The following is a 13001-nucleotide window of genomic DNA, read 5'->3' on the forward strand; positions in this document are numbered from 1 at the left end:
TCACTTTTCCAGACTGAAACACCCCCATCGATCTTCTCCCTGTATGTGGCCAGCAGAGGCCATAACTTTTCAGTGAACTGCACCTCCTACACCTCCCGTTTATTTTTTTCTCTAAAAAAGGCAGATTCTCCAGATGCCAGATGATCTCTGTAGTTCATTATTTCTCAGAAGTGACTTTCCTTATGCATCCACATGGCCAAAAATCTTGCCCAGGCCCCTGGCTCAGCTGCTGCAGCATCCTTTTCTCTGGCTTTGAACAGCACACTCTCATCTGCTTCTGCCCCAGACAACTGCTACAGCCATCACTCCCGCAGACACTTCCCCAGCGTCACTCATTTATTGCAGGGGTTGGCTCCCACCTCTGTCAGACCCATACTAACTAATGAATTCAGCCCTTGCTTTAGCTTACATAAAGCTGGTTCTCACACGTCTTGCTTGAAGACCACCCACAATCCCACCTCTTCAACAACCTCCTTCAAGTTATTCCCTTTTGCACCTTTCGGCGTGAGCCCAGGAACGTATTTGCAAGGTCAGTCATGCTGGTGACCCACCACCTCTCATGCTCACCTATCTCTGCTTTCCTTCCCATGGCTGTTTGTATCTCTTTTCTGTCTGTTGTTTCACACCTAGTCTCTAACCTGAGTCTGAGAAAGCTTCTCCTTTGAATCTGGAGGCATCTAGATGGGGCACTACAAATCCTGTATAATAAGATGAACTGGAAATATTATTCCTGTTGGTGACACCCTTTTACATATAAACTGTTGATTGCTTCTTTTTTAACACTATTTTTAACTGACTAATCCCTGTTTTTCCTGCCAGGTGGAGCCATAACACAGTCTATGAAGAAAGAAACACGATTAAATAATACCTTCATAGTCTGCCAGAAGAAAAGATTTGTGGTGAAGTTGCTCTACAGTCCTCCTTCATGGCTAATTTTGACAGAGGAGACTTTAGTTCACATTCCCAAATCTTCAGTTTTATGTATTCAATCTATGGTGCCAGTTAAGGGCTTGCTGTTAGGATCTGTTCCACTATGTAAGGTTTGGCATTATCTAAAACATTTGCATTAGGAATGACATACACAGCACCAAGGGTTGAGCATGTCCCTCCTCTCTTGCTGGCAAACCCCCTTCTCACGGCTACACAACATCAGCCACTAGCAGCGAATCCATCCCAGCAGGCTCAGGACCAGCCTGGACTCTTTACTCCCTTGGGTTTCTACTGCCTGTTCTCTTCCTGGGCTGTGGGACGAATGCAGCACCCCCTGTGACAGTGCTTGCTAAAAAGGGAACATAGTCTCTGCTCAGCGCACACAAGGTATTGTGGACACGTGCCTAAGGATGAATTCTTCATGCAGTAAATAGAGATAATACCATGCAGAATTATTCCCGTCATACACAGCTCTACATGAACACACACCTGTATAAATACCCTAAATGCAAAGACGATAGCTTCTAGTTAAACAAAAATTTCTGACTGAGGATAATATTCTCAAAAGTGTTAGAACTACCTGAAATTCGGAAACAAAACAGGCCAGTGAAGCACAGACCAGCTGACATTCTACATTCACATCTACAGCCACACCTGAAATGCCCGTCATGAGCTCGTGAGCAGTTCCTGATCCACCTTAGACCCCAAACATCATCACAGCACTGCCACAGAGAGAATGCCATTTGCACATGCCTAAACAATGGCAAAGCCCATCCTAGGATTAAAAAGTATAGTGACTGTGGGTCCACACTTGGACCTTACCCATGGTTTTATTTAACAGAGTTGTAGCCTGAGTGATTTAAGAGTCTACAACCCATTTCATTCCTTCCTTGGACTGCTTTTTATGTCTGTCTAGAGACCTAACAGAGTACGTGCAAGTACCCACTTGATTAGCATTATTTCAATCCATAAGACTTAAGCCTGTGCATCTCATCATCATAAAAACTCTGAAACTGTTTATTGAAAATAGGTCTTAGGCTCCTGAATTATCCAATAGATTTTGAAAATTTCTGTGAACACTAGACCTGTGCTGATTTGAATTAAGACATATTCCATTGCATATTCGGTCATTTTCTTTCACTATACAATTTAATGTACAGCTGTGAAAGAACTGACAAGAAAAAGAAAAAAAAACAGGTTTGTACTGCTGTCCTGGGGCAACTGCACAAAGGCCATCCCTTAAAAATACAGCTTAATACAAGTCAAAAAGAAAAGTCCTAAATGAAAAATAATGGTTTGACTAGAAACATATATTGCAGTGAGTTATCCCTTGGGGTTTTATGCTAGCACTTCTGAAGAAATTCTCCCTCTGTCTTGCTGGGTGTGATCTCCCACATTCTGTTTTCTGCTGTGCTTTCACAAATTAAAGTGTTTGCAAGGTTACACCCTTGAGGTGGGCTGTAGTCAGCTTGGTTTTTGAAGAAAACAATATCAGTTAAATAATCTCACAAAGAAATACATTTTTTTATATTATATAGCAAAAAAGACAATAGAAACCCTGTAACAAAAAAAAATAATTAGATTTTAGACTCTGAGATAAAGAAATAAAGCAAACCATGATACAGGGTAAATGAAAAAATAAACAGAATGATAAGTACATAGAAACCAAATAATGTGCACACTTGCTACATGAACAGGAGTTCAGGAATGAAAATTTCTGCTTACCCTCAGAACCACCAAGGTCTGAGCCTTTGCCACTTATACCAGAATCAGACCTCAAAAACCCTACTGATTTCAAAAGCATGTTTGTCTTTGCAGGGGTTGAACCAAAGTTTGTTGGAATCAATAAAACGCATGGGCTCTAACTGGCTTTAGATCAAAATTTTGCATCAATTTCTTCTCTATAAGATGAGAAACAAATTCACCTCTTCGCTTCCCCCTCACTGTGTACTAGAGGCTGGTTTTCCCTTATATATGCATTTTTTTGTGGTTCATGTTCTCACTTACTGCTCCAAGTCACAGTCCACATCTTCTGGAAATTTGCTGATCCCTCACCTATTTACAGCTCAACCCCAGAAGCCCATTTCTATGTGAAAAACGGGAGTAGCCTCACGGGTCTTAAAGATGTCCTAGATTTTTGCCAGAAATAACGTCAACAGAGGAAGATGAGAGCGATGACATCACTTACTGAAAAACACTCAGATAAAATATCTACCAATATGGAACTATGAAGCTGATAGCAGTAATCCCAAAGGCCCAAACCCTGCTATGCATGATATAGGGAAAAACTATGCCAGCTTGTACAGCTAATTTAGTAGAAACAAGGACTAAGGGTCTGATTCAAAGATCCACTTGAGTCAACAGGGCCTTTTCCAATTATTTCAGTGGGCTTTGGATCCCATCCTAAGACAGCATGACCACCAAGAACAGCTGGGCAGGTGTGACCCTGTTATGCTTGGCTGAGGGAGCTATTTCCAGAAGCGTCACTCACTGTGGCATGATGGATGAACCAGGAGAATGAAAAATTCATTTTGGCCACCCTTTGGCAAAGTTCTCAGGCAGCTGTTTAAAGCTGCGGCCACCCATCACTGCAGAACAATTCCTGTGGGCTTGTGCTTCCTTTCATAGCAATCAATAGGATGTAGGATGGCAAAGGCTGTGTGGCCGAGTGGGTGAGCGAAGCAGCCTTTCACCTCTGAAAATGTGAGTTCACATCCTGTTGCAGGTCTCATGATAATGATATCGGTGTTCTCTGCCCAGTTCACAGAGGACATTTATTCACATCCTCAGCACCAGATGCTGTCCTAGATATGTGACATCTCCCACCGGAGACAGTAAGAGATTTGCATTTATACTGAATGTCACAGAAGTCAGTTGGCAGGATTGTTTCATGTGGACTGCAAGAGAATCTGGCTTCATAAAAGTTCTTATAACACCATCACTCTGCCTTCTCAGCATCTTCTGCTTTTACAACAGGGTGGGATTCATCTCACCTGACCTAGATTCTTATCTTGGTTGTGTGTGAACCTTACTGAGGAGGTGCCTATCTCTTTCTTTCTGATCAAGAAGTCTAAGCAGCTGGCTCAGATTTGATGTTTCTCTTCTAGATAGCTGGCATCAAGAAAAATGAATCACATTTAATTACTAAAATTAGTACTGCTAAGTAAGAATCCTGCAAGAAACTTATTTACCTTCTCATTTATTCTGCTGAGGTTGCTTAGTCCTCCAGTGCTGTGAATGATAACTTGATACAAACATACAAGTTAGGAAATGAAAAGTAAACAGAAAAGAGAAAAAAAAAAAAAAAAAAAAAAAGGAAGAAAAACCCTAACAGAAACAGAGTTAGAAGTACTAAGGGCATCACTATTCAACTGTATAAACACTGTGGCACAAAACTTTTAAGGCCTTAATTCAATAGTTTCCTGAAGTTTTTCCAGTGCCTTCTGTGTGAGTTCAGTCTGACAATAATCACCCCCGACTAAGCCCCAATCCCAGATGATCTACAAAGATGTCTTTTATTCCTTCACCTTTTATTTGTATCTAAATGTAATCAGGAGGTGGTAAATTAAGGCTAATCTTTCTCAAATAAAAGCAAATACACCCTAACTCAGCCACACTGCACAGACATAAGCTTTTCTCTTTTTTCATTTGTCTTATTAAATTTGCAGCTTAGCAGAGTGCTGGATGTGTAGATCTCACACAATACTGAGACATACGGTGTGACTGTGTTAACGTTTTGTGGGAACCCTAGCCAAGATTTTCAAAAGCTGGTGCCAGAAGTTAGGCTTCTAGCTAAACCTCCAAATTGCCAAAATGCACAGTGCTTCACATCACCCAGTGCAGCCAGTAAGAGCTGCTGGATCTGACACCTATTAAAATTGTGACAATTATTTGGGAACCTAGCTATAAGGTATGTAACAAAAATACCCTTTGCATTTAATGGTGTACCTCTAGTTCAGCAGTGCTGCTGTCTACTGACAATTCTGAAATAAAATGCTGTTCTCTGTGAGCTCCAAAAGGGTTTCTATTTCAAGTGTGTTGAAAATCCCAGTTTAAAAGTAACTTGTCACATTGAGCCTTAGATCTACCTAACAATGAGACACCAACACCCATAGGCTAGATACACAACAGGACTTGATAATATTGGGTGCAGTAGGCATCTGCTTGGACATTTGGAATGTCCAGGCTGGGAATTTTTAGGCAATTAGGCACAAGGAGAATTAAGCAGCACACCAGCAAGTCACTCTCTTGGGAGCATCTGAAGTAGCCAGTGTGAAACATTAAGGAGTGAAGTCTTTCTTAAATCTCTCCCGTATCAGGCAATGAGATGTCTCAGTCTGGGATTCCCTCCTAGGGGAGGTATCCCTCCATTCCAGGCATGTGGGCCAGTGCCATCCTGGGAGCTCCTTGCTCCTTCCTGTTGAAGGTGTTTCACTTTTCATGAGATATTACCTCTCATCTTAGCCAAAAGTAGTAAGAATGTTGTTCAGATGTTAACCAGGAAGGAAGGAGATCTGTTTTTTTCTCTGAAAAGCTCTCTATTTTATGTTAAGTGCAGTAGGAACTTGAACACCGGACTTTCTCACAGAGGGAACAAATTAACCACACAGTTCTTTTCTCCCAGTCTCTCAGTGAATTAATATTTTTCTAGCAAGGAGATGTGACCTTGTAATCAGCATTCCCTTACAATGTAATGTAAAGTCTTCCAAGCTCTAAATAAGGTCCCTTATCACTGATCCATCAAGCAGCAAACAGAGAAACAGAAGGACTACCTTCAACTAGTCACTTTTCTCTTAAATGAAGACCTCCCACACACCCAGCACATTGAACTTTACTAGTAGTTCATCAAGAAATCTGAAGTCTGAGTCCTGAGGGGTTAAGATTTAACACTGAGGACCAGTATGAGCTTCCAAGATGCCCAGAAGTACTTTAAAAATTGGGGTACTTCTAGGTTTATGACCTTCTGTGGTTTAGATGACAGCTGAGAGATGGCTGTCAGGGCATAGACACTTCTGGGCCATTAGAGGTTCAGCCATAAACCATTCTGAAGATGAAACTTGGGCTCCTGAGTGGCCTAAATACTGTGTAGCTTCTTCTCTGTAGTCTGATCAGAGCTGCACAACACATTTCAAATTTGGACATGCTTGCAAAAAGCCTTAGTGCTTCTCTACAGGATGGATGGGTTGTGCCAGAAGGACCCAGCACTCAGCAGGGAGACTTTCATGCTAACTCAGAGCAAGCCTGCAAGAGGGCAGGGGAGAGGGGAATGAGTCAGGTTCTGCAGAAGACAAACAAACAGCAAAAATTTTAAATGGAATCGATGTCATTCCACCCCCACCACAAAAAGCATGAACAAAACAAACAAAAAAAAAATCTCTACCAATAAACCGAAGCCTCTTTTTTTATTTTTTTTAATTTGAGATGGAGTTTGAATCCTAATGGATGTGCGAGATTTGTCCTAACCTGTTCTGGTGTTTGCCCTCAGCCCATTGTATTGCTTTTCCATTTATCACACCTGTGTTTTGATAGAACAGGCTGACATAAGGGAGCATTAATCTGAGGCTAACAGGGCTGAGACTAGCTAGGGGAGTGAACTTGACTTTGCAGGTGGACTTTGCAATTCTCTGCTGGCCTCTGCCAGCAAGAAAGGTGACTGGGTTCGCAGCGTTTTGAAAGGCTGCTGTGATCGAAAGGTGATTCATGTTGGGGAAAACAGGTTGATAAGTAAGAGGAGGTAGGGGAGGTTTTCTTAGGAAAATAAACCCTTAAAGTGAAACATTTCCCTTAATTAGGCAGCCTCATTTACAGTGGGGAGATCAAAGGAGAGAGGAATTGAAGAAACAAAGAATGCAGCCTATCCCATAAATATCAGGTGAAAGAGGAAGATAAGCCTACAAATAACAAGAGAAACCTGTGCAACCCTCAGTGTTTTATGAACACACTTATTAAAGCAGCAAAACTAACCAGATGGGAGGACAAAGGGAGGCTTTTTGAAAGACAGTGTTCCTCTGTGGCTCAGCCAAGTCCCAATGGGATGGACACCACATCTTGACAGCCTGTGTGTATTAGATTAGCAGAAGAAATAAAAGAAGGGGCTTCACTGAAGAAAGGGAGAAAAAGTGATATATAGAGAAAAGGGTGGAAAAGATCACAGGAGAAAGTGACAGCTTGTAAGGGAACTTGTTTTTGAAAAAAAAAAATACACAGAGAATTCAGGAGCTCAGGGCCATATTCAGATCTGAATTGGAGAGAGATGAGACATAAAACTCTTCACATGGACAAAAGCAATGTGCTGGGCTCTTCCTTCTTGTAGCTAAGAAGTGACTCAGACTGCAGGAATCTTTGCTGGTTCAAAGCCTGATTTTGAACGTTTGGCAAATCAGTTAGTAAAATATCTAGATCTATCAAAAATATTTGGTGCTTCCTTGGACAGTAGTTAAAGGCCTGTGTTCTACAATAGATGAGACTAAGAGTTAATCTGCCTCCTTAAACACTGGCATGCCTCAAAAAATCTGAGCTCATCACATTTACTCACCATCAATGAAATGAGAATGACTCCTGTGTATCCCATCAAAATTTCCAAACGGGTACTATGAGTTGCTCTGATACCGCAATGGTTACAGCTAAATAAACAAGCTAGAAATGTTTTTTTCCTCCTAATTCACTGAAAATCTTGTTAAAATGCCTCTGTGATTGCTGGGAGGGTGTTATGAAAACTCTGTTTCGGAATACAGAAGAGATTTTAAAGAAAGTCCTAGATGTTTTCTTTATCAGTGGGTTGTTTCCTGGGTGAAACCCTAAGAGACTAGAAGAAAACTGGACTCGTTATCTGGGGACAACTGCAGATACACAAACCCATTTTTCAAATGGCTAAAGAAGATAGAGCCAAAGCTCCCTCGGTTTTCACATCACTCTTTGTGTCGGGGCTGCCTGCTACAGTTTTTTTCTGTCTCTTCTTCATCTTCCCAGTTGAAATAGATTTGAAGCCTTGCCTCTGTTTAATTCCCATTATTTCTACTTGCTCTTTAATACCATTGGGAGAAAATCAGAGTAAAGGAGCTGTACGTTTTGCAGCATCAGCGGTATGGAGTGCCGGAGATGCCCAACACGTGCTCAGGGGTCTCCCAAGGACGGCAGAGGGCAGGCAGACCCCGCCGCAGCTGCGGGTCCCCGGGCAGGCACGGGCTCGGCATTGCGAAGGCATGATATCATGGTCATGTTGGGAGTTTATCTCCTAAACAAATTGCCACAGGAAGCATTTTGTCAAAAATTCAATATCAAAGTGGTCACAGCCTCTATAACGAACAGCTTTATTTACTTAGGAGATAAAGGCAGCTGAGCAGAAAGTTAAATTAGGGTAAGCAGCCTCCTGCTTCTGTATAAATGCTGAAAGGATGTCGATGCCTCTCGCAAAGCCAAACATCAAAGGAAATGCATTCGCTAATGTAGCCATTTTTATACTCCACCAGTAACTTAAAATACAAGAAATATAAAATCAGGGCAGTGCTAGCTACATTAACTGTAGGCAACACTTCGGTAGAGCTTAAACCTAAAACATGTTTTAGGAACTTAAAGAAGGATACGTTACCCCTCTTTGGTTTTGTTCTGAGCGTTCCTGAACCACCTCATAGCTGGCAAGAAATGATGAATTTAATCTTCAGGAGTATTTCAGCATTCACACTGCAGAATTCTGCAGGGGTGTAGCATGCTGCTTCTTTTCCTTGCCTTTGAGCACTGCACTGCTTTTTCAGATGCCAGTCTAAACCTGTTCATATCCAGAGGTTTGGCATAGCCCATTATAAGATGAGAATATGGCATGAAGCTACTTATTTGGATACGGTATATTAAATGACTGAGCCTGAAGTACGTTGCAGTCCAGCTCACTCAGACAAAAGACAAATAACTATGTAGCAGTACATTCACCTTATCTACATAGCAAATATTACAGATATCTTTCTTCTGAGAGCTTTCTTCAATAATATCCACTTCTCTTCTCAGTCCTTGGTCAGACAAACTCCTACAGAAATCCACTGAGTACGGAGGTCCTAAGGATTTTTATGAGACCATTTTCTCGCAGCTGTTATCAGGTGCTTAGAGGAAGTAGTTGGAGAGTTAAGGGGCAGCTTATGGAAAATATCTGTTTATCTTTAAACTTTCCAACTTTTAAAATACTTGCAAGCATGGGTATTCAAATCAGTGATAAAGATCAGTACTGACATGCTTTAGCATGACATGTTTCCTTCCTTGCGAATCCCAGCTCAACCATGTGATGGCTAATACACTCAAAAATGCAATGAGCTTATGACCCGTTTATCTGTGCAGAGTGTTCATCCTTATGGGGCACTCTGAGGTTTTCAAGAGAGTTATTTTAATCTCTTTAGATGCCATGGGACCAGCTATTGTTCTCACTGGCACCATTTTTGTACTTAAAACTAAATGCATCTGCACTTCTTAACCAGTAATGGAGTTGCACATGCTTAATAAATAAATAAATAAAAATGTAAACTTCTTTTCTGGGGGCACTATATATTCTGTGTGAGAGAGAGATGCGTAAGCCTGCAGTGCCTAAATTGTCTAAATTAGGAGTGTGTTTGCTCTAACAGTGCAGATCCTAGGCAGGCAAAATCGCTCTCTTGGAGCTGCCTTAGTCTTTGTAGAGAGAGCTGCCCTCCATGACTCGCCTGCAGTTGAGAGGAAGCAATCATTGCTGGGGGCCTGACCCACTGAAGCCGGGGACCACCCAATGCAGCAGACAGCATGAGCTTGGACCATGCAATTGGGTCCTTTGGAAGGATGGTGAGGAAAATACAGACACGCAAGAAAATGTATGAAAAGAAGAGCTAAATAAGCTAGATAACATGGCTTGAAGCAAAGGTTACGCCAGTGCTGATGTTAGAGAAATGGCATAGAGACACCCAGGTGGCTTCTAGGCAAGGTACCAGCAGCAGCCAAACCTCAGTAGCACAGTGCTTGGCTGGATTTATGCAGCTGCCTAGTACTAGTTCACTGAATACCTGACGAAGACAACATAAAGCTATCCTGGATAATACCTCTCCTACTGTTAAATCATTGCTCTTACATTTTACATACAAAGAGTTGTTCAAAGTTGCAATGACTTTTTAGAAGTAGATGACTTTTTTGGAAATGCCATTTTCTTCCTCAGTTATAATGTAGGTCCATGCTCTTCCAAATTGAACGCCAAGACAGAAGTAGGGAAAGAATTCTTTATACAGCTGTTCTGAAATTTTCCTCTTTCATTTGGCCCAATTGTTACATCAGAAGTCTAAGAGATTGGAATTTCAAAGTGTTTCCATGTATTAAACTTCTTTTTTCTTGCTATCGCTTATCCTTCATCCCATAAAATCTCCAGCAACTCCTTGTTTTACTTCAAAACACAACAGATGTACAAACACACAGAATAGAATAAATGACCACATCTCAAGGAACAGGATTTTAACAGACACAAAGATAAAAGAAATACAAGCCTACAAATAAAACACCTCGTCATAACTCAACACTCCATAAAGAAATACCTTTGGCTTTTCCTGAAGTGTTGGTGCCTTAGAGGTGATCCCAACAGACAGAAATTCAGCTGTACAGTAGGGGACCACAACATGAGAGACAACCAGGAAATAGACGGTCTGGACACAATGTTATCTCAGAGACATGGAAAAATGTATATTTATATACCTACAGGATGGGTAGAAGTCTGAGCTGTCAACAGAAAGGTAAGGGTTCAGAGCATAATTTGAAATAACCCGAGTGGAAAACATAAATTACCAATGCAGGGAGGGGTGTGAAGTATGATTCCTCTTGAGTAAAAATAGAAGTATGTAATTAAGAGGACACTTACTGTACCAGGTCTGGGATATGGGATGCGACCTTCATATTGTACCCACCGATGATCCACGCTCTCTTTGTGAGCATAAGGGCCATTGAAAACCGCTCTGATATCTGCCATGCTGTACACGCAAACTGCAGAGCCCTTGAAGACGGAGCTGAAAAAGAAGGATTGATGAGCATACTGTAAACACCTCGTCAGTGCATGCTTCCTCCAGTGAATTAACTAATTCCAGAGTCCATTGGGGTTTGGATCAATCCTACACCTGAGAGTTAATATAAGTGGTGGCAAATAACAGACATCTACAGGTCTAATAACTATGGATACTTAATGTCAATACAGTTTAAAGCTTTGCTTAGTTGAAACCTGGATTTAGCCTTTGGGACCACTTGATAGACTGCCGTTTTTTTCTAGTGGCTGACAGTTTCCAGCTATCATTAGTTATTTTGATTTGAAACTTCTGCAAATGAAGGACATTCCTTTACATTGTTTTCACATCTGGAAGTCCATATATTAGTGATATTACAGGTGATGTGCCTGAAAATTACAAGTTGCATTGGGCAGACAATAAAAAGAGATAGAAATAAACATTTATTTCTTTTTCTATGTCTTTCTCTTTTTTTCTTTTTTCTTTTTTCTTTTTCTTTTTTTTTTTTTTTTACATATTTTTCTAAAGAAAACCCCAGACAGTACAGTTTTCCAAAGAACATCGTGCCAGGTTGTTGAGTGGCATTTACTTTAGTTACTTCATACACCATTTCATTCATTGTGCAACATTTCATTCAGTCTTGAACATTTTGTGTGGTTATGTATTCTGTGGAGCCACCATGGTGGCTGCTTCCGAGTTAAGGTGTGCCTCGGCAATTCTTCAACATCTGACTGGTCATTATCTACACTCAATTCAAAGGTTCAGGAGACAACGAAAGAATTATTTATTTCCTTTCTGACATTTCTATATAGAGCACCTCAGTATGGCAGCTGAGAGATCCATTAATTAATTAACCTATCCCCTTGAGATAAGGGTGGGGTTTTCTTCCATCAACTCCTGTCCACGAAAACACTGAATTATCACTTTAGAGCATAGTGTGGTTTGATTCTAAGAAACAGCTCATGTCAAGTTGTTGGTTACAGAATTAATGCTTCGTGGCAGTGATTTGTTTTAAACAGTAACTCTCCGTTGCTCAAAATAGCATGACAAATTTGTAATTCAACTACATAAGGCTGAAATAAACTAGTGTGCTTTTGACTGTTTAAATATTCATTACTTTTTATAATCATTCTCAAAAGTCAGGCACACAAATGTTTAGGGACATAATTTATTATTTCCATTTCTGAAATAATTCTCCTTACTGACTACAGCCCCAATATTGCAAGTTTTAGACAAGCAGTCTCTCACTGCTCACAGGAATGAGGATCTAGTAATAGAAGGGTTTAGTAAAAGGCCTAAGGTCTTCAGCATTTGTTTCCAGAGGCACACGTGATCTTGATACATACCTTGTTGTAGTGAAGACTCCATACACAAGTGGGTTTCTCTCATCTCTTGTAGAAAGTAAAAATATATCTTCTGCAATGGAGAAAATGTTTGTTTGGTTTTGTTGTCTTTTTTTTTAATTAAATATCCACTGAATGTTTCTGCATTTACTATTTATAATTTGGATATTTGTTAATATATAAAAAAGCTCTATTTTTGTCTAAAATTTAATTTCTACCCTGTGATTTTGTGCTGATATTCTGAAGTTTTCCATTTTTATATAGTCCATTCTTTATACAGAATGAAATTTTCACTTTCCAGCTTTTGGAGTGAAAAGTAAACCCACCATATTTCTGATTAGACTAATTCCAGTTATAATCAGGACTTCTGACAAAAGACAGAGATATTACTAGCACTGTCTGGAAGAAGAGTAAAATCAGAACAAGACAGTGCTCCTACAAACAACAACCAAAAAACAAAAAAACCACCCAACCAAAAAAACCCACAAAACAACCGAAAAATCAAGCAATATGGAGGTCAAAATAGTCCATTAGAGATAAATCAACTTACGCAGCTCATCAAAATGTGTGTCTGCTCCTTCAGGACCAGGTATTGAACACACAAGCCTGGCTTTCAGAAAAGTAGTCCACTTGTTTATTAGGCTCCTTTGACCTCCCATATCATTCTAATAAAAATAAAATTAAAAGACATAAATATTAAATAAGAAGAGCTTTAACATATGATGGTAGATGGTAGCAC

General features: G+C 40.4%; 1 protein-coding gene across 6 annotated transcripts in view; it reads right to left on the minus strand.

Moving 5' to 3' along the window:
- SEMA3D (semaphorin 3D) overlaps nt 1–13001 on the minus strand; it is a 151718-nt gene that overhangs the window by 32367 nt on the left and 106350 nt on the right. For all 6 annotated transcript variants that reach the window (XM_080393406.1, XM_080393410.1, XM_080393411.1 and 3 more), the window contains 3 exons: nt 12813–12927; nt 12266–12335; nt 10784–10928 (listed from right to left, as the gene is read on the minus strand). In XM_080393406.1, coding sequence (XP_080249532.1) covers nt 10784–10928; nt 12266–12335; nt 12813–12927 — 330 coding nt within the window. The remainder of the gene's footprint in view (nt 1–10783; nt 10929–12265; nt 12336–12812; nt 12928–13001) is intronic.

This window comes from Falco punctatus (genome assembly GCF_963210335.1).
Source record: "Falco punctatus genome assembly, chromosome: 6".
Lineage (NCBI taxonomy): Eukaryota > Metazoa > Chordata > Aves > Falconiformes > Falconidae > Falco > Falco punctatus.